Genomic DNA, 23,056 nt, shown 5'->3' with positions numbered 1-23,056 from the left:
CCTTTTGCCTCGTACAACACCAACATCCTCTACTTTCCTAAGATCACACTCTCAAATTGTCGTAAAACTGCTTCCCTTCCCAATGGAATGGGCAAGAAATTCCACTTTCTTGATCAAAATACAGATCTCTTGTTTATTGTTCTATATTTATAGAATGGCAGAATGTTACACTAGAAATGCATGCAGAGAGGTCGCGGATCAAGGCCACAGGTATCACAATCTTCTTGCAAAGCAACGAATGTTTGGCTAACAACAACTAGATTCAAAAAAAAAAAAAAAATCAGTTAAAAGTCTGAAAGTTCAGTAAAAGCCAATTTTATATCACCAGTTGCACTACCCATATACCTCAAAGGAGTGTCTGGACTCGAACAAATTTAAGCCTAGCATGCTAATTGTATGAATACAACAGTGAATTTCGTTTTAGTGCAAGAAGCAGCAGCGACAGAACATAGAAGATCCCACAAAAAGCAGGTGTTTGTTTTATTTTACAAGAAGAAAGAAAGTCCACCAGGTTACACATATATGATGCTTAAAAGGGTCACAGTGAAGATCCAGCAGGATCATGTACCATGAGCTGATGACATAATTTAGCCCAGTCTGTCTACCATCTTGAACTGTTCTTTCCCTTGTTCTCTCCGTACAAACGGAAGAGACTAAAAGCTGAGATGCCAGATAAAACCACCATACTAAGACTAACCATCAGTGCACTGGCTATCCCCTCCCCTACTTGGTTGCAGTACTTCCCGTACATATTACATATCTTCATCCATTGTAACTCAGTCTGCCCCAGCTTGGCAAACACAGCAGATTGTGCTGCCGCCGCCACCGCCGCCAGACTCAGGTAAGCCATCAGCTGCACAAATGAGCCCATGATACGATTGGTTATAAGACCGCGAAATCAAGTGCATCAAAGAAGCAAAAATTGTTCCAGACTAGTCTGCATCTTTCATGATGCATATTAACGTGATTTCAGTCATTCCTTTCAATTTTTTATTTGAAAAGGTGAACCATTCACGGTGGTTCTGTTGAGAAGTCAATGTACTTGATGTTGTAGGTCCGTCTTTATCATTTGAATTAATAAGAACTGTGCTCTGCTTTTTCCTTGCCGCAGAATGTGTTTTAAGGACCTTGTTGATCAGATTTCTCTTTACTAGTACAGCTTTTGGTGGAAAAGAGTTCTGTAATGAGTTATGAACTATGAAACTTTACACCTCTACATCTCCTATCTGAATGGACTTTAAATTCACTGCAAACAGCATTTACTATAGGCCAGTCTGATTTCTGAAAGGCTACAAGAAGTCATGAGCTGTGAAGAGCCATTAATAATTTCGATAGATGTCTTCATCTAAGAGTCTCCACCTGTGCAAAGTAGGTACCAGGCAACATCTTTGGTGAACCCCAACTCTCTCTTTTTATTTGTATGTAATCTAAAGGACTTAAAAAGGGTCCACGATGAGTTATGATGGATGCAGTGTTTGGTGGTGATAATGCTAATGCTGCGGTATCTAGCTTTAATGAGCCAAAACAACTACTTTGTTTAACTCCTTGACAAAGTCTGCCCACTTTAAAACCAGTCAAGACCATAATATGGTACCAAACATGAATAATTTCTAGGTGCGTATGTAGCACCATTTTTACTCGGGGTGCGCTTAATAAAACTGAAATAAAAAAATTGAAATCTAGGTCCAATATATTAAGTTACTGAATTGTTGAGTTTTAAATCTTGACATTTGAACAGATTTTGGATTAAGTGATGAGTGACTCATCTTATGGAATAAGTTAAATTTAGTGCCTTAAGATGTTATATGTTTTGCTTATCAATCAAATGTGTCTGAATATGTTAAAATATGAATACATTAAATGCTAAATTGGATTATGAAACGAGGCCTTAGGAAGGAAGAGGTCCCGTTATTATAGACCAATAGTAGTGTTGGGGATTTTTGAGAGCTTCAGGTTTCTGAAAAAATAGTTCTTACAATTAGGAGTAAGCAATCATGATTAATGGGCGAGGAATCAGCTAAGTATGTGCAAGCATGCATGACAAGTGAAAGCCCTTGCTACATAAACAAAACCGAAGAAGGAAATCAGAAAACTACATACTTGATCTCCAGAGAAAATAGCCCAAGCCAAGGGCTTGTTGAAGAGCACATTGCCCCTGATCATACTTGTAATACACCTTAGAACTTGGACAAATGAGTAGGCAGCAGCAATCCCAGTGGCTATTACCAGAAAGCTGCCACAGCAAAGGCAAACTCAACTCTTTTGCAGAAACAAAGCCAGAAATACTACTACTTACTATTCAAGGTGTAGTTCAGATATACTAATAAAAGGGAAGGCAATCTTACACAAGAGCTTTCATCTCCGTGAACTTAGCTTCCTTCTTGATGGTGAATATTTCTTTGACTTGAGTGTCAGTCCCAATTAGAACAGCAGCAAGAACAGCCAGGCCACAAATTAAACACCTCAAAACCAATTCAGCAATCCTCACCCTCCTATCAACCACCTTCAAATTGCTCCCATGGTAAACAGGAACATTCCCAGGACTCACTCCTACACCCAAGTAACTCATTGTGCAAATTTCTAATTACACCAACCAGGTCAAGCAGAGAAGCCTATCAGGGACTCGCGAGCTGGTAGTTCCCCCAAAAAGAATAGAAAGACACGAACTCCGCTCGCGTCCTATCCCACCACTTAAATAGAAGCAAGGAAGCATCAAGAATGCGTAACAAGGCTAGGATTTGCCATGTGTAAAAATGATGAAAAGGGCTAGTCTAACTCCTCGGCCTTCACCTCAAACGCACAGGATGCATTAAATTGAAGCTAAGTTAGCATTGACTGTGAGGTAATTCTGACATCTGGGACAGCATTTAAGGAAGGGGTGGAAAAAAATAAAGCTCAAGATTTTGGATTACTTTTGGTTTCTGGGAAGGGCAGTGGTTTTTTGGTCCCAAGGACGAGAGATAAGGGTGAGGGAGAGGCGTGTCTTTAATGGCCTGATCGCAGGAAGGTGTGGGTGGAATTAATGGTGACCCATGACTTGATGCGCACTGTACAAAGGGACATCAAATAGTATCAAATTATTCATCTTACCATTATGAATTATCATCCGGTGCAAATCTCAAATCTAAAATTATGTGTTAAAAGGGGCTTAAAAAGGTTAAGAGTTGTTGAAGTTGCTTTTCAAGGTGGTGGGCCTTTGATGGCCGGTTCTGCAATCTATATTTTCCCGTGTTGATGCTTCTTTGATCAAAGAAAATCAATAAAGCCAAGTGCGCTTGTCCATTCACTACAAGCGTATCATGACTAGGTTGATTAAACATTCCACTGTAATTAATTATGACGCTCATAGAAAGTGAACAAACTGGATTTACTGCTATCACCGTATAAGCTAGTTAGGTACAACCCAACTACCTTGTTGCACTTGCATTTGCAGCATTTCACTGCACCCACCAACTCCGTACTAGTTTTTTTTTTTTTTTTTTTTAACGATAACATTTATATAATATACTTTATTCTAATCTAATAGAAAATAAAAGGAGGAGGAAGCCACAAATAATAACTAGTGAGAGACAAGATTCGAACCCTTAACCTCTCATCATCACAATCAAGACTTCGAAATTTTGATGGTAACGATCAAACCAAAAGGGCAAGGCTGTTGGCCTCGCCAACTCTGTACTTGGTTTTGGCCTAACATCCATTAGTAATTCTTTATTACCGCATAAAATTAATAAAATTTTGACTTAAAAATAGGATAGGCTTGTTTGTAGCATCACGTAGTATTTCGGGCTCATTCCCAGTAAATAGAAGAAATTGGAATGCGTGTCGAATTGATTGATGACGGTGATACGAAAATTGGTCTCGCATTTCAATTCCAATAGTTTGGGGATAGATAGGATGAAGTAAGTTTGATGGATATGTCACATTGAGAATTAGTACTCTACAGGGATTGTGGCACGTGAATATTATTATATGATAAGCATTAGCCATGAGCATTATTGTTGTCATCTCTCCATTCCTCCTCCTTATCTCATCTTTGTGATTTGTACCAGTCCTCCTCCTCTACTGACTAGTGACTCCTCCATTCCTCCTCCTTGATCTTGATCGTCTGCTTCCATCCCTACGATCATGATATAGGGCTAACAGCCCAGGTCAGGTGGTCCTTACCTTTACTTATTAGTAGCATGGATAGTTACAGGCAACAGCTCACGACTTGACCACCTTCAAATTCAATGCCTAGATTTTTGACTTTGTAGTCTGTGTCATTCATATCTGGACATCACATTAACTCCAGAAAACGCAAATTGCAATTTCTCCCTCCCAGGCAAGCCAACTAATACTAGTATTACTGGGACATGGGATAAGTATTGGATTAATCTTTCCTACTACACTGATAGTATATACATCATTATTATACACTGTTAACGTTGGATGAATGACAACTATGCAAAAATTTGAATTTAAAACTTAACTTTTGCAATCATGTCATGAATCCAACGGTAGTGATAATGTATATACTGTCAGTCAGTGTATATAATATTTACTCGTAGGTATTTGTTACTTTTATAGATATGGCTAATCCTCCATCTCATCAACCAGTACTGTAGTACGTCTTTTGGGTCAATCTCAGCCCATGTGTTTTGGACTAAAATGCAGGCTGACATGATGCTGTTGACACACGGGAGCCTGGAGTGGAGGCCCAAATTATGAATGGAACTCAGCTTTTGAAGAACAGCTGTGGGCCAAAATAAATACACTTTTGATGAATCATAAATTAGGATCACATTCAAATGACAAAGGAGCTATAAAAGTGGAAATGGAAAAGGGTTGTAAACATGCACATCCAGGTCTTACTTTGGACATTGTTTACATTCATTCAAACTCTCTCCGTAACTCGTATATGATAAAAAGACCTGATTGATCTCCCAGATGAATAATGTCTTCAGCAATTCTGTTCAGGGAAGCGTCTCAAACTTGCACGAACCGTGGCCTGCCGATGTAAAATCCCCAACAGGAATCTCAGTTTGACCGAATAAATCTGAGTAACAGATTAAAGACTAGAACGCTACAGTTTATGATTATACTTCTTTTCATAATGTGGCTATTCTGCTTTGATCCAATCCCACCGCCTTTCTTATCTTTACTTTTTTCTTTTTCTTTTTTACATCTTGGTTTAGCACGTAAAGGAGGTATGCGTTTTTTGGCCAGAGAACTGAACGAAAATGAGTTTTGGGCAAACTTTTTTATATCTGAGGGACTATTATACCTGATTTTAAATTGGAGGGACTAAAAAAGTTTTTTTTTTTTTTAAATATAAGAGACCAATTTGGCAAATTTCCCTGTTTCTTACTATTGTTTGCCCGGTTCGTGGACAAACCTGGATCTGTATGAGAAATGACGGAAAAAAAAAGAACTTAAAAAGCAAGTAATCTGATATGGGGTTGGTTATACACTAACTACTCTGTATCAGTATGTAGTATGTGAAGACGCATTGATGATTGAGCAGCTAGCTTAATTAGCTGTGGGAAAAGAGAAAAAAAAAAGACTTAAGATCTGCTGGTTCTTCAACTTCAAGCCACCATCACTTATTCACTAATCTGCCAACCACACAATTAGGACCACAGACTCGAGGACTTCAAGATACTTTTTTTTTTTTTTTGTCTAGTAATTTTCTTGGATTGAAGATGCTTATGTTAACGAGGCTTTGTCTGAACTCTGGATACAGAGTTGAGTTAACGTAGCCATAAAAGAAATCTCAGATTGTGCTCCAAACATCAGACGGTGATACAATGCCAAGTAAAAAGCAGGCTTACTTGGATTAAGGGCAGTTAAAACTGCAGCACCAAGGAAGTAACAACTGGCTCCTTTGTGTTTCATGTTCTGATAGTAGCTGTTGAATGCGTAGGAAGCATGGTCCCTGATCGTACTGGGAAGGAAGCAGGGTCTGTTTGGCTGTAGGCTGTCGCAGTTTGCTCCGTTGTGACAAGCCCATTCCATGGCCTTCTGCAACTCTTCATCCGGATATTGCTCGTCCGATATGCACCAGTCCTCTCTCTGTCCATCTACCCATCAGACTCCAATCCATCCAATGAGGACCACATATTTAAATAAATAGCTAGTTAATTAAAAACATGGATCTAACAATATCAGAAAGGGTGGGACGAGTTCATTCTTCTGCCTTAATTTACTTAAATCAGAAAGCTGTCTAGTTACTACATTTTAATGCAATCTTGGATTCCTCGAGAATATAAATGTACGCATACGCGGGTTTCTAAAACCCCCGTAAGTGATACTACACTATTATTTACCTGATTTTTGCAGCAGGACTGATGACAAGAAGATGATGGCAAGAAGGATCTTCATCAACAAGGACGATGAGAATTTGTGCTTGAATAAGTTGTAGCTACAACAGCCTCTGCTTTTGCACTTTGCTACTAGCTAGTACGTATATGATATGAACAATGTTCTGGATGAATGAGTTTTGGCTTTATACAAAGTTGATTAGCACATACCACATACAATTTTGTCGTCTCATAGTACGAATACATAAATTATAGATATGTTACTACATGAGTCGAAATGCCAACGTACATATTCATCCTTGCTTTTCATTTCCTTTTTCTCCTTGTCCGCAACTATCGAATTTCCATAATAAGCTTTCTTATTACCTTGTAATATGTGTTATTTACAAGTTTCCGCTTTAGAGCTGAAGAGAAAACCCCCTTAGCATAAAAGCAATGAACTTAGTCTACCGTGATTAATTAGGTTAATGTTTGTTACCTATAAAAGTAGAAGGCACTAATACGGTGATTTGTTTCATTAAATAAATGTGATTCTCAACATATACACACGCGCACACATAATATATAATGCCTGAGTAATGACAGATGGTGTAAATTCTTCTTTCTGTCATCTTTTAAACTTTCAATTTTATCCTTATAAAAATTAATTTTTACCTTAATCACTTAATCACATTTTGTCAATATAACCACTCATAATCATGCTAAATATTGTAACTACCAAATTACTACTATAAGCATATAAACCAAATTTTTTGTATGTAACAAATAAAATTTATACAAAATTAATTCATTTTAATTATTTCCTAATTGCACACACATTGGGTATGCTCTCAACACTAGTCTGTGTGTGTGTGTATGCGCGCGCGTGTTTTGTGTATATGGGTGTGTATGTTTGTGCGCACGTGAAAGATTAAGGGGGCATTTGGGAAATCATCGCGGATTATTCAAGAATAGAGAGTTAATGAGATCACAGATCGCAGTGACTTAGACCAGATTCTATGTTAATACGAGCAAATTATGGTTAAAGCAAAACAGGTATACCTACAATATTGCTAGTTTCTCAAGAAAGGGAGAAAAAAGGTTTTAGAAAATCAATACTCCTGCAATTTTGATAATCGACATATGATAGGACAACAAAAAAACATATTGATGGTTTATGTCGGTCAACATAAATTAACATTACCAGAAAGAAAAGGAAAAAAAAAAACTAATTAAAGAAGAAAGAATCAATCTTTTTCACTGACGAAGCAAACTAAAGTAGTGAAAGAAGAAAATTCCCTCGGCTTTCCCGTTTTAGTTTATTTTTCTATCATACTGCTTGATTTCCTAATTGATGTGTGTCTTACATGAAAAGAAACTACTACTATTATCATGGGACCATCAGCTTTCCATGCATTCACGGGGGAAAAAAAGGCTGAGGAATTATTCCCCCCACCAAAAAAAAAAAAAGGATGCTTGCGAAGCTGGCTATGCGTCCCTTCACAACGTAACGGGCCTGAGGTTGATTCGCGACTGGCTCAACTTAAGGAAGAAGCAAAAGGAGATTTATGAAGTGCAGGCTCAAGTACATTCTAGTATTAAAAAAAAAAATGGTTGGTTGGTTGGGCCAGACGACTAGAAGAACCTAAATTTGATTTTTTTTTCTGGATGACTTTTTTAATGAATGAATTTTGACCAGATTGCTTAATGTTTCTGATAGTCAAAGTAAATAAACATCACACCACTGCCTTTTTGACACCTAAAATTCAATTATCCACTTACCCTTCTATATGTTGATCCAGCAAGGTGCTCCTATTTTCCTTCATCCAAAGAAAAAAAACCATCGAAATACATAAGGAGAACAACGAAACAACTAATCACATCTTCGAAATTAAGAAACAAAGATGATTATGTCAGAGCGGATAAGAAGATGATCATGGCCTTCATAATCAAAGGACGACGGGAGTTTTTGTACTCCGTCTGAATATGCTTGAGTTGGCAGTAGATATCTTTTATGTATGTGCAAAAAAAAAAAAAAAAACTAGTCTGAGTAGCAGTCGGTATTATTGGTTATTTTTGTCTTCTAATTTTATGTTAGAACCCTCAAGTGTTGAACTGGAACATTTGTATGTCTTGTACAGTCAAGAGGACTGCAGACAGATCGATGGTAACATGCCAAGGTTTGAGGGTCATGTACAACTGAGGGAATGAAACAAGAAAGCAGTTGATACTTCACAGCAAAATTCATGAAAGAGTTTCGTTTACTGTGACTATGTTAAAACTAATTCGATCAACTCTTTCCTAAATCCTAATCCTTGAAAGAGTGCTTCCAGAATCTCAAATATCTCGAGTTTCTGGGAAGAATTAGTCCTTGTCTTGATCGAATAAATCAGGGGAGTTACTCAAACTTGCACGAATCGTGGCCTGCAGATGAGAGGTCATACATCAGTCAGACATTAATCAACAGTAACAAAAGGAAGTTAGGAAAATGGTTCTTGTACTCTCCGAATAAAATAGAAAATAGGACAATGTGTTGTCACTGAAAAAAAAAAAACCAAAAAAATTCACGACTAAATGAGGTTTCATATGCAACTTTACTTACTTGGATCAAGACCAAGTAACAAGTTCCTCCAAGGTGTTTCATATGCTGATAGTAGCTGTTGAATGCATAGGAGGCATGGTCCTTCACCGTATTTGGAAGGTAGCAACATCCCCCTGGTTCAATCTCGCTGCAGTCTGCACCATTCCTGCAGGCCCAATCCGTGGCCTCCTCCAACACCTCATCAGGAAACTGCTCGTCAGCTATGCACCAATACTTCTCCTCATCCTGTCCATCTGAAAACATTCATGTCCCAACGAAACAAAGTTCCATATCAGACACATCAAACATTATACTGTCACGGGATCAAGCCACGAAAATTATCATGAAATTTAACACTTCATTCAATCTTTAATCTATCTATATGCTATACAAGCTAGAATTACACGAACATAGGTACATGCATAAGTACCTTGACTAATACAATATAATATCTCAAGCTAAGGAGAACATACAAATCAGCTGATTACATCTTCGAATTAAGAAACAAAAAAACAAAAAAAAATGGCAGCATCAAACGCAGATTGTAGAATGCAGGGATGGTCTACTGTATTAAAGCTAAATTTCCCCAGAAAAAAAAAAAAAAGAAAACCTTAAATTACCCAATTTTGTCAGGGAGGACAACAAAATGATTATGGCAAACAGGGTCTTCATAAAAAAGGACAACGAGAGTTTGTAGTTGAATATGTTGCACGGGCTTGTGCTTCAGTTGGAAGTAGACTTTTTTTATTTAACTTAGTATTGATTGTAGATGCTAGTGGTAAGGGAATTCTTAGCTTTATAGAAAATTGGATTAAAAAACCCACGTGCATGCAGGTTTGGAATCCTGGATGTACGGTTGGAAGTTGGAACAAGCCTTTTTGCAAATGGGGGAAGTAGATGATTGCGATATCCTGTACTTGGCTCTGTTGAAATATCCGTTTATAGCACAAGGCTCAAAGTTTTCAGCAGAAACAAGCGTTACAGCCCCTTTTCGTGGAACCCTCTGATCAGAGGGTAGGTGCCAACGAGTGATAGATGCAAAGATTATCCTTGTCATATATGCACATTAGCGTAACATAAGCATTAGAAGCAAATAATTTCTCAAATAGCAGCAATTTTGGAAACCAGTCATCCACCCACTTTTCTCTATATATTTTTCCTTTTCGAGGCGACAATAAAAGCATAATGGTCATTCGCGTAAATGGAAAACAATAGAAATGGTAAATGTTATCAGAGCAAGAAGCGTTACAACTCATGAAGCAAATTTACAGCAGTAAGGGAAACATCCATCTTCTCAGCTTTCTAGTTTCTCCTCCTAGTATATGCTATTCTACCTTACCGAAACATTTATCATTTCCCCAAATCTATTCCCTACGCGGATTGTAACTGTATATCGGGGCTTCCCCTACATTGATCTAAGACTGGAGAATATATTTCAAACGGTGGTTGTGGAAAAATAGGTGTCAGACCACCTGAAAACATCCCTGCGAGTGAGAGGAATAGCCAAGGAATGCTACTGGGAAGATGCCCAAAGGGCGGTCAATTGGGTTCAGGTTGGTCACTTGGGTTCCGGACGCTGTTGACCAAGAATTTGAAGATCAAACATGTATTACTTGCAGTTCAGTAAACATGTGGACTTAGCCACCATTCACAGCACCATTGCTTGAATCTTCTACATCCAAGATAAAGGCTGGCACATAATACGGGCAAATCCAAGAAATGATGCACACAATGCCATCCGTACTACTACTATAAAGTTAATATACATTTACAACAACTCTTGTTGCATCCTTTTGTTCTCTCCAGGCAACTAACAAAAAGAAACAAACTCGTTGAGACCCCGGAATAATGCACAAAGGCCACAAAATGTATCAAGAGTTAAAACATTGAACATTCTAGTACTACACGAATAAATTATGGAATTTCACATGTTCTTGAGCAGGTCTTGTATTTTGGAATACATCCCAGAACTGCTTTGTGATGCCCTTGAGCTCTCTTGAAGCTTAATCTTCTCGAACAGAAACTGCTTCTCTGCTTCAGCTTCATTCAATCGTTGTTTAAGATACCTGCTAGCGTAATCCTCTTCTGACTTCTCGGTCTTGGCTAGTGCAATCCTTTGTAACCGCTCTGCTTCCCTTCTGGCTTCATTTGCCTTGAGCTCAAACATATCAGCCTCAGCCTGTTTAAGCCGCACGATGCTTTCAAGCTCATCGATTTGTTGCTTTTTCCTTTGCCTCTCCATCTGCAGTGCTGCTACTTCCCTTGTTTTGTCCTTGAGCTCCTGATCACAGGCGTCAACAGCTAACCGAGCTTTCTTAACCATCCTCATCTTTTCCTCCGCAACCATTTCCATTTTTCTGATTGCCTCCTGCACCACATCAGCAATCTTATTGAATGCCTCCTGCGGAGCTATAAGGCGACCACCTTCTTCACTTTCTTGGCCCTTTGCAGGGTCTCCCTCAAGCTCTGTGAAAGTAATAGAGAACTAGAAAAGTGAGAAGAAGAAAGGAAACGAATTCCTTGTACTTTTGAGAACATCAGCTATGACGATGATAATGATGAGAAAGCAAAAGAACATGGAAAGGTAAATGTTCTGTATCAAGTTGCAACAATTTCTTACCGATCTCTAACTTTAGCTTCAAAGGCAAAAATATCAAATACATGGGGCTGGTTACAAGTTACAACAATCTTGTTCAATAACGTTCCAGGGAATTTTTGTGCGTTCAAACAGTTCAAAGTTAGACAATTGCTGTAGTGCACTAAAAGCAATTAACAGTAAATGCAATCCAAAACAATTCCAACAACTGAATGTGGGATTAGATATTAGTTAAACCATGTCAAGAGTGTCTGCACACAGACCTATAAATAAACAAAATCATTCTGTCCACAGACTTGAAGCAAACCCAACTTATGCAAATTAGGATAATTAGAATAACTACCATCTTTTCACACCAATTTTAAGACCAAGTTAATATAAAAATCCACCAGAAGTGAAAATCAATTACAATAGATTTTTCCTGTTAAAATAAGAGCCCTAAATGGGTTAAACAAGTGAGGCAATCTACACAATCAGTGTTCGAAACATCATGAAAGGACACGAGATTGAAATGAGCGTAGCAAAATCTTTTAACTCCAAATTCTTTTCCTAGTCAAATTATTTTCACCTTCTGGATCTCAGGTTTATCTAATCTCTATTCATTTTAACTCCAATCATGGGTTGGGAACCAATAATGCATGAGCCATGTGTTGAACAATCTTATGCAAAAGTTCTTACCTTGAAAGAACATCAGGATTGCTTTGCAAGCCATAGGTTCTGCCACCCCTGAGTTCAGTTTTTCAATGAGTTCCTCACACTTCCACAACAATTTTCGGCCCCTGTTATCCTCACTGCCGCGAAATATTCTCCGCACAAAGTCAAGCTCCCTTAACAAAGCATCCCTTTCCCAGCTTGGTGCACAATGCTGGAACACGTCTTTAACCCACCCTAACAATTCAGATGTCCTACTGCAAGCTCGGCAGCGGAAAAGCATCTCTGCTGAGCTTGCACCATTTTTTACACTAGGGCCCATACCTATCTGTCCATTGCGAATAGCACAATCAGTATGAGTCCAATGAGAGCACAGGTCACAGCCAATCCATCGACAAGTGTTCACCTCAAAGTCAAACTTGTTGCATATCACACACATGCAGAGGTTGCAGAACCCATTTCTTTTGGAGCACAGCTCGCATGTACAGTCCTCTGCAGGAAGAGCACTTCCACATGCTATATTTCGGCACCTCTTATACAAGAAAATGTCAATAAGAGAAGCCTGAGACAAACTGACACTTGGATGGAGAAATGCCTGAATTCCAGTCTTGATAGCAACTAAGATTTCTAACTGGATTCTATGTGCCACAATCAGTGTTTTATCAGTCAAATCACCTCTACTCTGAACCAGCTTCTGAAGAAACAGAAATTCCTCTCTGTGCTGAGAACCACCTAGCCCTTCAAGAAGTACACGAAGCTCGTTCTTGAATTTTTCAAGAAACTCATCCGGAAGATGTTGCATCCTCTCTGCTATTACATCCACTCTTTCTCTGGCCAAATCACGAAGAGTCATGGTTTCGGAACTTGAGATATGTCGAACAACAGAATGTTCAGCAAAGCCATTCTCCCTTTCCTTATCCTTGTCCACTTTTTTCCCCATCAAAGCATCAGCGGTTGGCCACGTTTCTCGTGAACTAGCACTTTCTGATGGGGACTCACGAATTTGATCAGAATTTGATCCCCTCTCCTGAAAATTAGGAGATCCACAAGCATCTGGTGATACAAGTGATAAGGAAGTCTGAAGTCCACCTGACCTTGGCTGTTGACGAGGAGGCAGCATTCTCGGTGAGGGTTGGTGATTGAAGTGAGATCCCGAAGATGTCCCCATATATGAGTGCCCTAACAAATCTGAAAATGGTAAGCAACTGTTACTCTATATCTCTCCGCCAATTACAATGATATATTTGCTCTTTTTTTAAAAAAAAAAACCGACGGCACAATCTATGCTTGCAAAACAAAAGGAAATCTTTTAACTATAGCAACCTTTTAGGAGCATTGTATGTATGCATTAAAAAACCACAGGCACAGATATACTTCCTTTCACTAGCAAAGATTAACAGTTTCGTTTGAGTAAGCAATAAACAGTCTCTAACGTGTTAAGCTAGAAAATCATTAGATCATTTAGCAAAAAGTGACGATCCATCAAATCTAATCTCAAAGTTATTCATTGAAGCACATTCGTAAACAAATAGAAGGAAAAAGTAAACAACTAATAAACAAATCAGCAATTTTTAAGTGAACTTAAGAATTTTAATTCTAGCAGTCAAACCACAATATTTTGCTTCTCACCGTCCCCATTACGCCGGACACTTCTTCCTTTTCACCACTCCCCTTCCAATGAAATGAACCCACCAAAAAAAACAAAAAAAGGGCACAGAGACAAAACACATAAATACATGCTTTCAGTTTGCAAAGATTAGCAGTGTCTTTTTATTAGTCTAAACCCAATATTCCAATCAAACCTTTTACCTCCAAAGGATAACATTCATTAAAAAGAAAAGAAAAGAAAACCAGACATTTAGATTTTCAGAAACATATGTCTACTCAACCAAGCAAACGAAGCAACAGGAAAAACAAATTAGGCAGCCGTTGCTGCGGATAAACTTCAGAATTCAAAGTCCAGCACCTAAAACCCAAACCAGCAGTTAATCTACTTGTATTTTAATTAAGCATTTCTTAGGACTAGTGCTAAAATCAAGCAATCAACTACCCCAAAGTCAATGAACACCAGATCGAGCAAAATACACCCACCCAGAAGCTCAAAAAACTCAGACATCACTGAATTACCCAGAAATTCCTATCAATTACATCAAAAAAAATAAGATCTGGGATTAATGAAATGGGGGCGAGGTTACTGACCAGAAAATCCTGGATCAATCGCAAATGACCAGAAAAAGGCTATCTTTCGTAGTTTTTCATAAACCCACGAAGGGAATTACGGAATTGAATCAAAATTTCCCCTTTCTTCAGACAACAAGTACGAACCCTAACCATAAATTGCTGGCCGACGGAGAGAGAGCTGAGTTGAAACTTGAAAGTCTGCGGGGTGTTTGTAACCTACTGCGCTCCCGTCGAAGTGCCAATGTGAAATGTGGGAATAGAAGGGGAAGACTTAGACCGGACGAGTAGGTTGACGGTCTTCCTTCGTGACTTGTTGAGCGGCTTGGGTGCCACATCCCCCAACGTCTCCTTTTTCTTTTTCTTTTTCTTTTTTCTACGGAAAAATTTTTAACGTTTATAATAAGTATATTTCTCAATTAATTTAATATCTTACATATATCAAATTATTATAATACATTTCTCTATAAAAACTTTGAAAACTTGTAGCAATTCAAACAAGACCTTTATTTTCCTGCCTCGTTGACTTGAGTTTGGAGTAGTCGAACTCCTGAAATTTGAAAACATTTATTTACTGGACATATGATGTGAGTTTAATAGCACTTGTAATTCATAAGTATGTTTCAAAGCACATTATTGAGCTTTTCAACTTCACACACATATGCATGTGCCTAAATTTAAATTGGTCCCGTTAACGAAACAACTCAAATTCAATTAACATGAGGTTGAGCTCAAGTTTTGATCATATAAGTTCAAAAATAGCTTTGTCAGTCCTATAAAATCATTTGATTTTGTTTAGAATTCCACCACGGGAACAAAGGATAACATTTTATGTACAAAGTATACAAGTATTGCAAGTGTAATTTATCTATTTAGCTGCACATGTATGGGAAAATATTTTTCATTTGAACTTTACTTTTTCTTTTCTTTTTTTCTCAAGCAGAAACCAACTGATTGAAGGGCTATAAACTTGAGGGGCTTCCATGTAACTTTAACATACCATAGGTGCTTCAGGAGCTAAAAACTTTAAAGGTGAGTAGGAGTTGTCGAATCCCCCTGACAATCTGAAAATTACAAAGCACCCTGGACTATAGGCCGTTGTTTCGTTGATATTGGTTTCCTGTTAATGCCCATAATTACATTATACACACGAATTACGAATAATATAAATTAAAAAAAAAAGGAAAAACAATTTTATACAATATGGATTGGCTCGATGTCAACCAAAAAGCCCATAAAATTGTGGGTCGACCTAAAGCTCTGAATTGTTGAGCCCTGACGTCTCCAGTTTGGGCCCAGGTAATCATTTTGTTTCCGCTGCGTACGGGTATGAGAAAACTGTGCCCAATGAATTAGTAAGTGAAGATGCCGTCATGGTCAGCTAGGATTGTTGAATGTTGTTCGTGGATTCGAAGATTTTATTGTACTTATCTCACACTAAGCTTCAAAATCTTCGGCCTTATTTGGATTGTTATTTTTTTAAAAAAAAAAAAATTTAAACAGTTTTCATGAATATTTTTTCTACGCTCCTTTAAATTATCCTTTTATTTTTCATACATATCACATTTTTTAAAAAGTGTTACAATAATTTCTTCCTAACAACTTTTCAATATTTGCAATCCAAACGGACTATTGTGAATTCTTGAGATTGCCATTGTCGTCCTTCTCCTTTGGATGTAGTAGTAGTTATATATTTTCTTGTCAAGTAAATATTTTCTTCCATGTAAATGTTCTAGATAATCTTATAACCACTAGCTAAACTATTGCTAGCGCTTTTTCTTAAGACGCATTCAGACGAATTTGATGATGCTCTAAGTAAAATTATTAACCAAATTACATGTAAGTATATTACTTTTAAAAGCAACGTGCGAATTGGATTGCTGAACAGTCAACATGCACAAAGAATTTCTAAGTTGAAGCAAAGGCTCTTTGCGTAGGACTTCAACTTTGTGGGACAAAGGATTGTCTAAGTTGCACGTTAGGGATGATTCGCAGCTTTTGGTTCAATTCTGTTTTCCTTGGCAGGTTCTTCATGGCCCCTCTGTTATGTTTTGCAGAAAATTCATCATCTTTTGCAAAGTCTTCAGGCTACCATTCGAATTGTTTGTCGTGAGTTTAATTCAGCAGCCGACTCTTATTGCTTCTCTTTCGCTTCAAGGATTTCATGTCTTCTCCGGAGATGCTACCTCAAACTGAATCTATAGAAGCAGCAGCAGCGTCAGGATCTTTGTTCAGGGTGCAATAATATTAATTTAGATTTAACATGTTGGTTTATAGATTTCTAGAACAACTAAATATATGTTATAGTAAACCAAGGCTTTAGTTTGAGATTTATTAATTTTCAGGTCATCCAATAATATAAAATCATGCATAAGAATATAAAATGCATATTCTAATTAGCATATATAGTAGGTAAATAATTTGTACACAATTAAGGGAAGGGTTCTTAAGGTTTTTTCCATTGTCAAGTTCAGGATTCGAATCCTTTTCAGGATGGGAAGAGTACAGGGAGAGATGGAAATGTTAAAAAAAATAAAATAAAAATAATTTGTACACAATTGAATTGTCAAATGAATGTTTAGTTGTCTTGTAATTCACATAAAAAGGACATGTAAGAAAAGTTAAATACTAAATAAATAACATTTGCTTATAGAATAAGGTTAAATAGTATCGTGTAATATATTTTAGTTCAAGATTCACCATTGTGGAAATGGTGAGGACAATTGCAAAAAAATTTTAACACTTTTGGAGGGCAAGGGTGGATTTAAAGAGAATACAATCAAAATTCAGGAGGGTAAAAGTAAATTAATATTAAAATTTCTAAAATTTTTTATAGGCTATTGTAAAGTTTCAAAAAAAAATTAATATCAGCACATAAACTTTTGCCTTTAAAATTTACGTGTAGAGTTGTTAGATTTTGGTGTTATGTTTATGTTAATTACTAGTTTCAGAATTCTACTTGATCATACTTAGAAAATCGCAAAAATTTATGTTGTTTCATTTACATTATTCATCATCACTATGTTCCAACCAATTCTCTGCAAATTTGGTTGCTTTCTTATATCTCGAATTAAGTTCCCAGCTAATATTCCTAACTCCCTATTGCTCTCCACTTATCACTTTTTGACTCTTCTTTCCCAGATGCACAGAAAGAATGGCACCGGTGAATCTGCAACTTTAATCACCATATATCAAGCTTTTGGCTAAGCAGCTGCAGTTGTATGCAAGTGTTAAATTTACCGTACGTGTTGTCAGTAGGTCATGTATATGTTGACAAGCCATGCATCCTCTGAAATAGAACGTACATGTAACATTTACATAATAAAATTTCTAATAATTTTTGTGTTTCTTTGCTAAATCTCATCATCACAGCTAACAAGCGCGAAATACAAGCTGCAGACTCAAGAATAAAGGGAAAACATGGGCTGGTTCTAAGGTTTGCTGTAGTTTAGCAGCTTTTTCAGAAGACATATCACTAAGGCTATGTATTTTAATCTTAACAAAATGGGAGCTCAATGCCAATGTGAGAGTGTTATTCAACTTTTATTTGATAGTAATTTGGCATTTGTGTCATGTAAGATAAAATGAGCACCAATGCATGAAAATCTGGTACATCAAGAAGATTATACCAGTAGTATATGTAAAACTGCTAGCAGGGTTAAATTGTAGTGCAGAGTACGGTGTAAAGCAACTTTCTTTTGTTTGTTTCCGATCTAAAACCCTTACGAATGACTCCAATTTCGACCTTTAGTTTTTCTTTGTTGGGTTATAATTAAACTACAAATATGTACGGCACTGTTGCCGCCCTCGGCATCTCTGATATCTATGAATATTTTTCTTGATTAAATCCAAAGTTAATCGTATCAATAACAATGAAGAAGGCGATGCATGGAAAACCTTAGAAGGTCTCTTATCGTGTACACACACACATTATTCCTTTTGTTTTTCTTGTAGACCTTGTGCGGACAAAATTTATGCCAACGGTTTTGCTTGTAACAACATTTAACACTTCCAAGATCGTAGCATTAAGAAAATCTGGAAAAACATACGTGTATTTGATATATTGTTTTAGAGATGAAGAGAAGTATCAACATCAGAACTCATATCATCAAATTTATTCATGATGGTCGAAGTATTTCCTGTAGTACTTGTGCCACATGGCCATGACCTGGTATGATCTTGTGGGACACTTTGGTCCAATCCCGCAACATTGGCAGGGTTCATTTGTGAGTCTGGCCAGAGGGAAAGAGCCGGTTGGAAAGACTGTCTCTGATGAAAGAACATCTCCGAGTTATGAAACGGGCCGGAGGATGGCTGATGTTGCATGGTGGAAGGAGAAGAAGAAGAAGTATGATGTCCGCGGGTCTCCGACAACAATCTTAAAAGCTCTCTCTCCTGCCTCATCTCCCTTGTTCTCTGCAACTGTTTAAACCTTTCTTGCAACAGTGCAATGGAAGAGTGATGAAGGGCTGCTTGATCACTTTTTGTAGCCATTTTGGTGGATTGGGGAGGAGAGTTGAAAGTACTATAGGGTTGATCCAAGGAGCTTATAATTGTTGCATGGGGTGATCAGGATCCAGGACAGGAGTGTATATATATACATATATAAATATACAGAGAGAGAGAGAAAGGGGGGGGGGGGGAGAGCACGTGCCTGGTTATAGGTTAATATAGTCTTTTCCTAAGTACTAGCTATATATATATATATATAATTTTGACCAATACTGAGGGTCTCTAAATATTAATAAGGGATAAGTTACAAATTGGGGGAGAGGAGCATCGGCCACTATGCAACAAAGTCCAAGAGGAAAATGGCTGGGAGTCCAATCTACGGAGCACTTTTCTTGAGGGTGAAATTGAGAGGAGAGGGGACGAAGTGGAGCTAAAGAAGAAAAGGGTGGGAGGAAAGGGACAAAAAGAACTGGAAAACTAGCGCATGGAAGGGAGTGTTTGGAGGAATAACAGGTTGGGTGATGCACTGTCAGATTGTGCGCCAATGCCCTCTCATTAGCTTTGGAGAAGATGGTGCCTCTTTTGGTGGGCTTCGCCAATATTCGGCTACGTACCATTCAACTTTTTCTTTTCATTTTAAAATCTTTGCCTCCATCTCTCTCTCTTTTAGACTTTTTAGTTGTTGCAGCCTTGGAATGTTGCATTTGGATGAAAGATGAGAGGACGAGATGAGGACAAGCATTAGAAGTGGGAATAATCTTAGGAGCTCATGATTCTTTGATTGAACCTAAATTAATTTGTACGGTAATGCAACACTTTGATGATACGTCTATTGAATACATAACAAAATGCTACCAGACATTCCGAATTGTTTGTTCCTTTTTCTTTGGGTAGACACTCATACACGGCACGTAGACACGCGCCCTCCCCAAATCACAAAAAAACCCTCTCCCTATTCATGTTTTTGTCTGGAAGCCATTGGATGGGGATGGCATGCAGAGATGAAAGCTGCATTTGCTATCCTTGATGATAGGATTCCTTGCAGAAAAAATCGCCCTCCCAACCTAACCCTACTTGAATACATTCTTACCTAGACTCTAATTTTTAGTACGTAACTCATACTTAACAACCCTTTTACAGTGATGCAGATGTGTGATAATGAGTTTACCTGCAATTTTCTTTGAAAATCCGACATGTCCATTCATGTAATGTAATAGATACAAACCAGAAAATAGCTAAAAGCTAGAAAGTGAGCTACCATGTAGTAATAGATACAAACCAGAAAATAACTAAAAACTAGGAAGCGAGCTAAATCTTATATGCATGTCTCACAAGAAATCCTCCATCAAAGGAGAGCCAACCGTAAGAATTTGAGTATATCTTACCCTACAAAGAAAGAAACAAGTTTAAGTCTCTCTCTCTCTTTTAAGTTTGGGTTACACTTTTAAGCGATGATATAACATCCCAGCAGTGTCAAAATCGCTAAGAATTTTCTTCAGAATGTCGTACATTGAAGCGCGCAAGGATTGAGGGGAAATCTAATCTAATGGGGTTTCGCGAAGACAAGGCGTGCGTTTTGACATTTGTTGGCAGTATACTTCCGTCTTCATTAGGTTTGGACAATTGTTTTTCTGGGGGTGTGTTTTGGTTGGGGAGGGCTGCCCAAATGCTAATTATCTGTATAAAATTATGAACCTAAATGCAAGTATATGTATGTGTTTATGCGTTTGTGTTGCAGCAAATCCCGCCATTCTATGGTTGAGTTTTAGGAACATGACGATCATATGTTTCTGGAGGCATCCACCTTAATGTGTAGCACTACTCAGTTGTCAAATCTGAAATTGTTTGATCAAAAAGTCAGATTTGATGGACTAGCTGACTAGGTGTATGTAGTCGTGTAATGAATTGTAATATACTCAAATCAAACCATTTCCATCACTTTTATTTCACAAATTCATACCCCCCCCCTCCTCCCCAAACCCTCCTCATACATATCTATTATCAAAGCCAAAACTGAAATACTAGTACTATTTTGGCTTGCCCTAATTTGGAAATAGGGCCAGTCTTCAAAATCTTCTGGAATTATTTGATTTAAAAGCATATGCAACACAATTAGTTTATGGACTACTACTTTACCTTTGAGCAAATGAGGGGCCAACGTTGAAGAGTTTCCTTTGATTTTTTTTTTTTTCGATTAAAATGCGACAAATACATGCAACAACAACTCCGCTGTCACTAGCTATTGGCTACTTAGGAATATCTTCGCAGATTGCACCCTCTACCATATATATTAGTGCTTTGCAACTTTTTTTTTTTTTTTTTTGTCAAATTCATAGAATCTAATCACAATTCGACCAATTTGCCAGAGTACCAGAAGAAAGAACCACTAAAACCTTCCTTTTCAAATTAAAGCAAATTTCGTTGGCTTGGTTGACTGGTTAATTCGCACGCTCCTTACCTTAATTAATTTCCATGTTCTTGTGCTTTTCATTTGCTTCTCAAAACTCAACAAAGATGACAGTGGATTTGTGTTTAGCATGTGAAAGCTTCAAGGAGAGTTAGATCGACCAAACCCATCAGAAATATTTCAGTTTTATTCAAAATTTTTAATACTAAAATAAATTTTAAAAAATAATTAAACTTTTGAACTGAGATTGAACGATCGAAGCGCGAATCAGAGACTTTTCCGATTTGCGCGAATCAGAGTCCGGGTTTAAAAACATTGACCAAAGTATGCCTACTTGTTGGTGCCTTGGTGGCACAAGGGTAGATTAGGTTTTCATAAACATATTTTGCAAACAAAAAAAAAATAGAAAAGAAAAGAAAGGTTTCTTAAACATGGATTTAACTCCTTAAATTACAGAACCAACATTTAATTAAATACCTGCCTCGTCAGTGGCTCATTTGTTTGCCACTAATGTTTGGTAACCTAGGTGATAACTCTTGACCTTTCCTAAAACGTAAAATAGACGTGGGATTTTATTCTCTGCTGCACTCGTAATCTTAGCTAGTGTGTAAAGCCGTAAAAAAATTATTTTGGAGAATCTGATGTCCAAGAACGGAGAGTTACTCATGCATGCAGGATTACACATGTAAATGCTTTCCTGAATTGGAATTCTAAATACAGTAAACGGGAGAAATTTATCAAAATACACATGCACGTCAAATTACCTAGTTTTATGGTAATTATCATTTTCTTGAAAAAAAAATACTGCTTCGCAAATTGATGATGTAGGTTAATATCCTCGTATGTATCTTTTAAGACATAAACATAGGCACCTAGACCTACCATTTAGCTTATATCTATAGATTGGCATTTTGTTCCCAGTATTTGAATCTCGACGCTGTTGTAATTGATGAAAGCAAAGGAGCTGCTTTAAAGAAATTCTCTCCATGCTCTATAATAAAAAATTCTGCATACTTGCCAAAACTTCGTTAGTTGTGAAGCCTAAAGGCATGCATGTCGTCCCGAGAAAACGTATATTCTGATTTGTTTGCTCTGAACTGAGTTTGATATTAATTTGCAGTAGATCCTAATTGTCATATTGTTTTCTAGGTAATTGACTCTTATTAGTTATTAGTATTAGTAACCTTCTTTGATGTCTAAGTCCCGCATTAAATTAAAATTCTCGAAAACTTATTATCCCTTTCTGCTCTTGTAACTTGTGGCATAGATTCAAAAGACTTCCAAGCAGATAGTGGAATATAGCTACAAAGCTACTGGTATTGTAACTTTGATTGACTGGTTAAAAATGTAAAGAAGGATATATGGCAGTCCTCCTCCTCCCCCTCAATTCTATTAGTAATAATTCTTTATCTCTCTCTCTCTCTTTTTCAGGACCATTTTTTGTGTCCTTTTCTACTTGTCTGAACTGAAGAGGATGGGAGGGCCTATACCAACCAATACACCAGGAGGATGAGGCTTGGGAGTACAAAACAAGCAAGCGACCATTACAATTAAAGCACGATAAAAACATGCATCAAAGGATAAGGGTAAAAAATGGGACCAACCCTATTGCAGACTGATGATTTGATGTTTTACAGTGTCATGTAATGAAGGCCCAAACGAATGAAACATGTATCCTATCCTCTGATGTTTGAGAATATGATGAAATGCAGGCCGCACTAAAAAATGTATCCTCTGCAGAAGCAATACTGTGGTTACAGATTTGCACTGTTTAAGACCTGAGGCTGCGTAAATTTTTTGGGACAAGGGACTACAGCAGGGATCATGGATGGGCCACAGTACACAGTATATGAGTAGCAAATTGTGGAAATATTGAAATCTGTGACTAAAACAGGGATCACAAGGACCTTTGT

General features: G+C 37.5%; 3 protein-coding genes across 4 annotated transcripts; all 3 read right to left on the bottom strand.

The window, feature by feature from the left end:
* Positions 1 to 444: 444 nt before the first annotated feature.
* On the bottom strand, positions 445 to 2,948 carry LOC113710485 (CASP-like protein 2B1). Its single transcript, XM_027233521.2, has 3 exons — positions 2,346 to 2,948; positions 2,101 to 2,233; positions 445 to 853 (listed from the first exon to the last, which is right to left on the bottom strand). The coding sequence occupies exons 1-3, from the start codon at positions 2,567 to 2,569 to the stop codon at positions 602 to 604; spliced, it is 609 nt and encodes a 202-aa protein (XP_027089322.2). The 5' UTR covers positions 2,570 to 2,948; the 3' UTR covers positions 445 to 601.
* Positions 2,949 to 4,735: 1,787 nt separating this feature from the next.
* Positions 4,736 to 9,123, bottom strand: LOC113709742 (glucan endo-1,3-beta-glucosidase 13). The gene is made up of 3 exons (XM_072065831.1): positions 8,847 to 9,123; positions 5,811 to 6,059; positions 4,736 to 4,987 (listed from the first exon to the last, which is right to left on the bottom strand). The coding sequence occupies exons 1-3, from the start codon at positions 9,121 to 9,123 to the stop codon at positions 4,953 to 4,955; spliced, it is 561 nt and encodes a 186-aa protein (XP_071921932.1). The 3' UTR covers positions 4,736 to 4,952.
* Positions 9,124 to 10,570: 1,447 nt separating this feature from the next.
* LOC113710443 (OBERON-like protein) lies at positions 10,571 to 14,617 on the bottom strand. 2 transcript variants are annotated; one of them, XM_072065557.1, is made up of 3 exons: positions 14,306 to 14,617; positions 12,134 to 13,285; positions 10,571 to 11,325 (listed from the first exon to the last, which is right to left on the bottom strand). In XM_072065557.1, exons 2-3 carry the CDS (start codon positions 13,272 to 13,274, stop codon positions 10,784 to 10,786), a joined length of 1,683 nt encoding a protein of 560 aa, XP_071921658.1. In that variant the 5' UTR covers positions 13,275 to 13,285; positions 14,306 to 14,617; the 3' UTR covers positions 10,571 to 10,783. The 2 variants fall into 2 exon arrangements, with proteins under 2 accessions (XP_071921658.1, XP_071921657.1); XM_072065556.1 differs by having other exon boundaries at positions 12,134 to 13,294; positions 14,306 to 14,616.
* Between the last annotated feature and the right edge of the window lie 8,439 nt (positions 14,618 to 23,056).

This window comes from Coffea arabica, chromosome 9e (assembly GCF_036785885.1).
Source record: "Coffea arabica cultivar ET-39 chromosome 9e, Coffea Arabica ET-39 HiFi, whole genome shotgun sequence".
Taxonomy (NCBI): domain Eukaryota; kingdom Viridiplantae; phylum Streptophyta; class Magnoliopsida; order Gentianales; family Rubiaceae; genus Coffea; species Coffea arabica.
This window is presented reverse-complemented; position numbering and strand designations above follow the sequence as displayed.

Coding starts and splice junctions, on each gene's coding strand:
- LOC113710485 (XM_027233521.2), bottom strand. CDS start 2,569: ATGAGTTACTTGGGTGTAGGAGTGAGTCCTGGGAATGTTCCTGTTTAC. Junction 2,234..2,345: donor ACGGAGATGAAAGCTCTTGT/GTAAGATTGCCT, acceptor TTGCTGTGGCAG/CTTTCTGGTAATAGCCACTG. Junction 854..2,100: donor CTATTTTCTCTGGAGATCAA/GTATGTAGTTTT, acceptor TCATTTGTGCAG/CTGATGGCTTACCTGAGTCT.
- LOC113709742 (XM_072065831.1), bottom strand. CDS start 9,123: ATGTTTTCAGATGGACAGGATGAGGAGAAGTATTGGTGCATAGCTGAC. Junction 6,060..8,846: donor ATATGAAACCTCATTTAGTC/GTGAATTTTTTT, acceptor TCTGATGGGTAG/ATGGACAGAGAGAGGACTGG. Junction 4,988..5,810: donor TTTAACTGCCCTTAATCCAA/GTAAGCCTGCTT, acceptor TTACATCGGCAG/GCCACGGTTCGTGCAAGTTT.
- LOC113710443 (XM_072065557.1), bottom strand. CDS start 13,274: ATGGGGACATCTTCGGGATCTCACTTCAATCACCAACCCTCACCGAGA. Junction 11,326..12,133: donor AATCCTGATGTTCTTTCAAG/GTAAGAACTTTT, acceptor TTACTTTCACAG/AGCTTGAGGGAGACCCTGCA.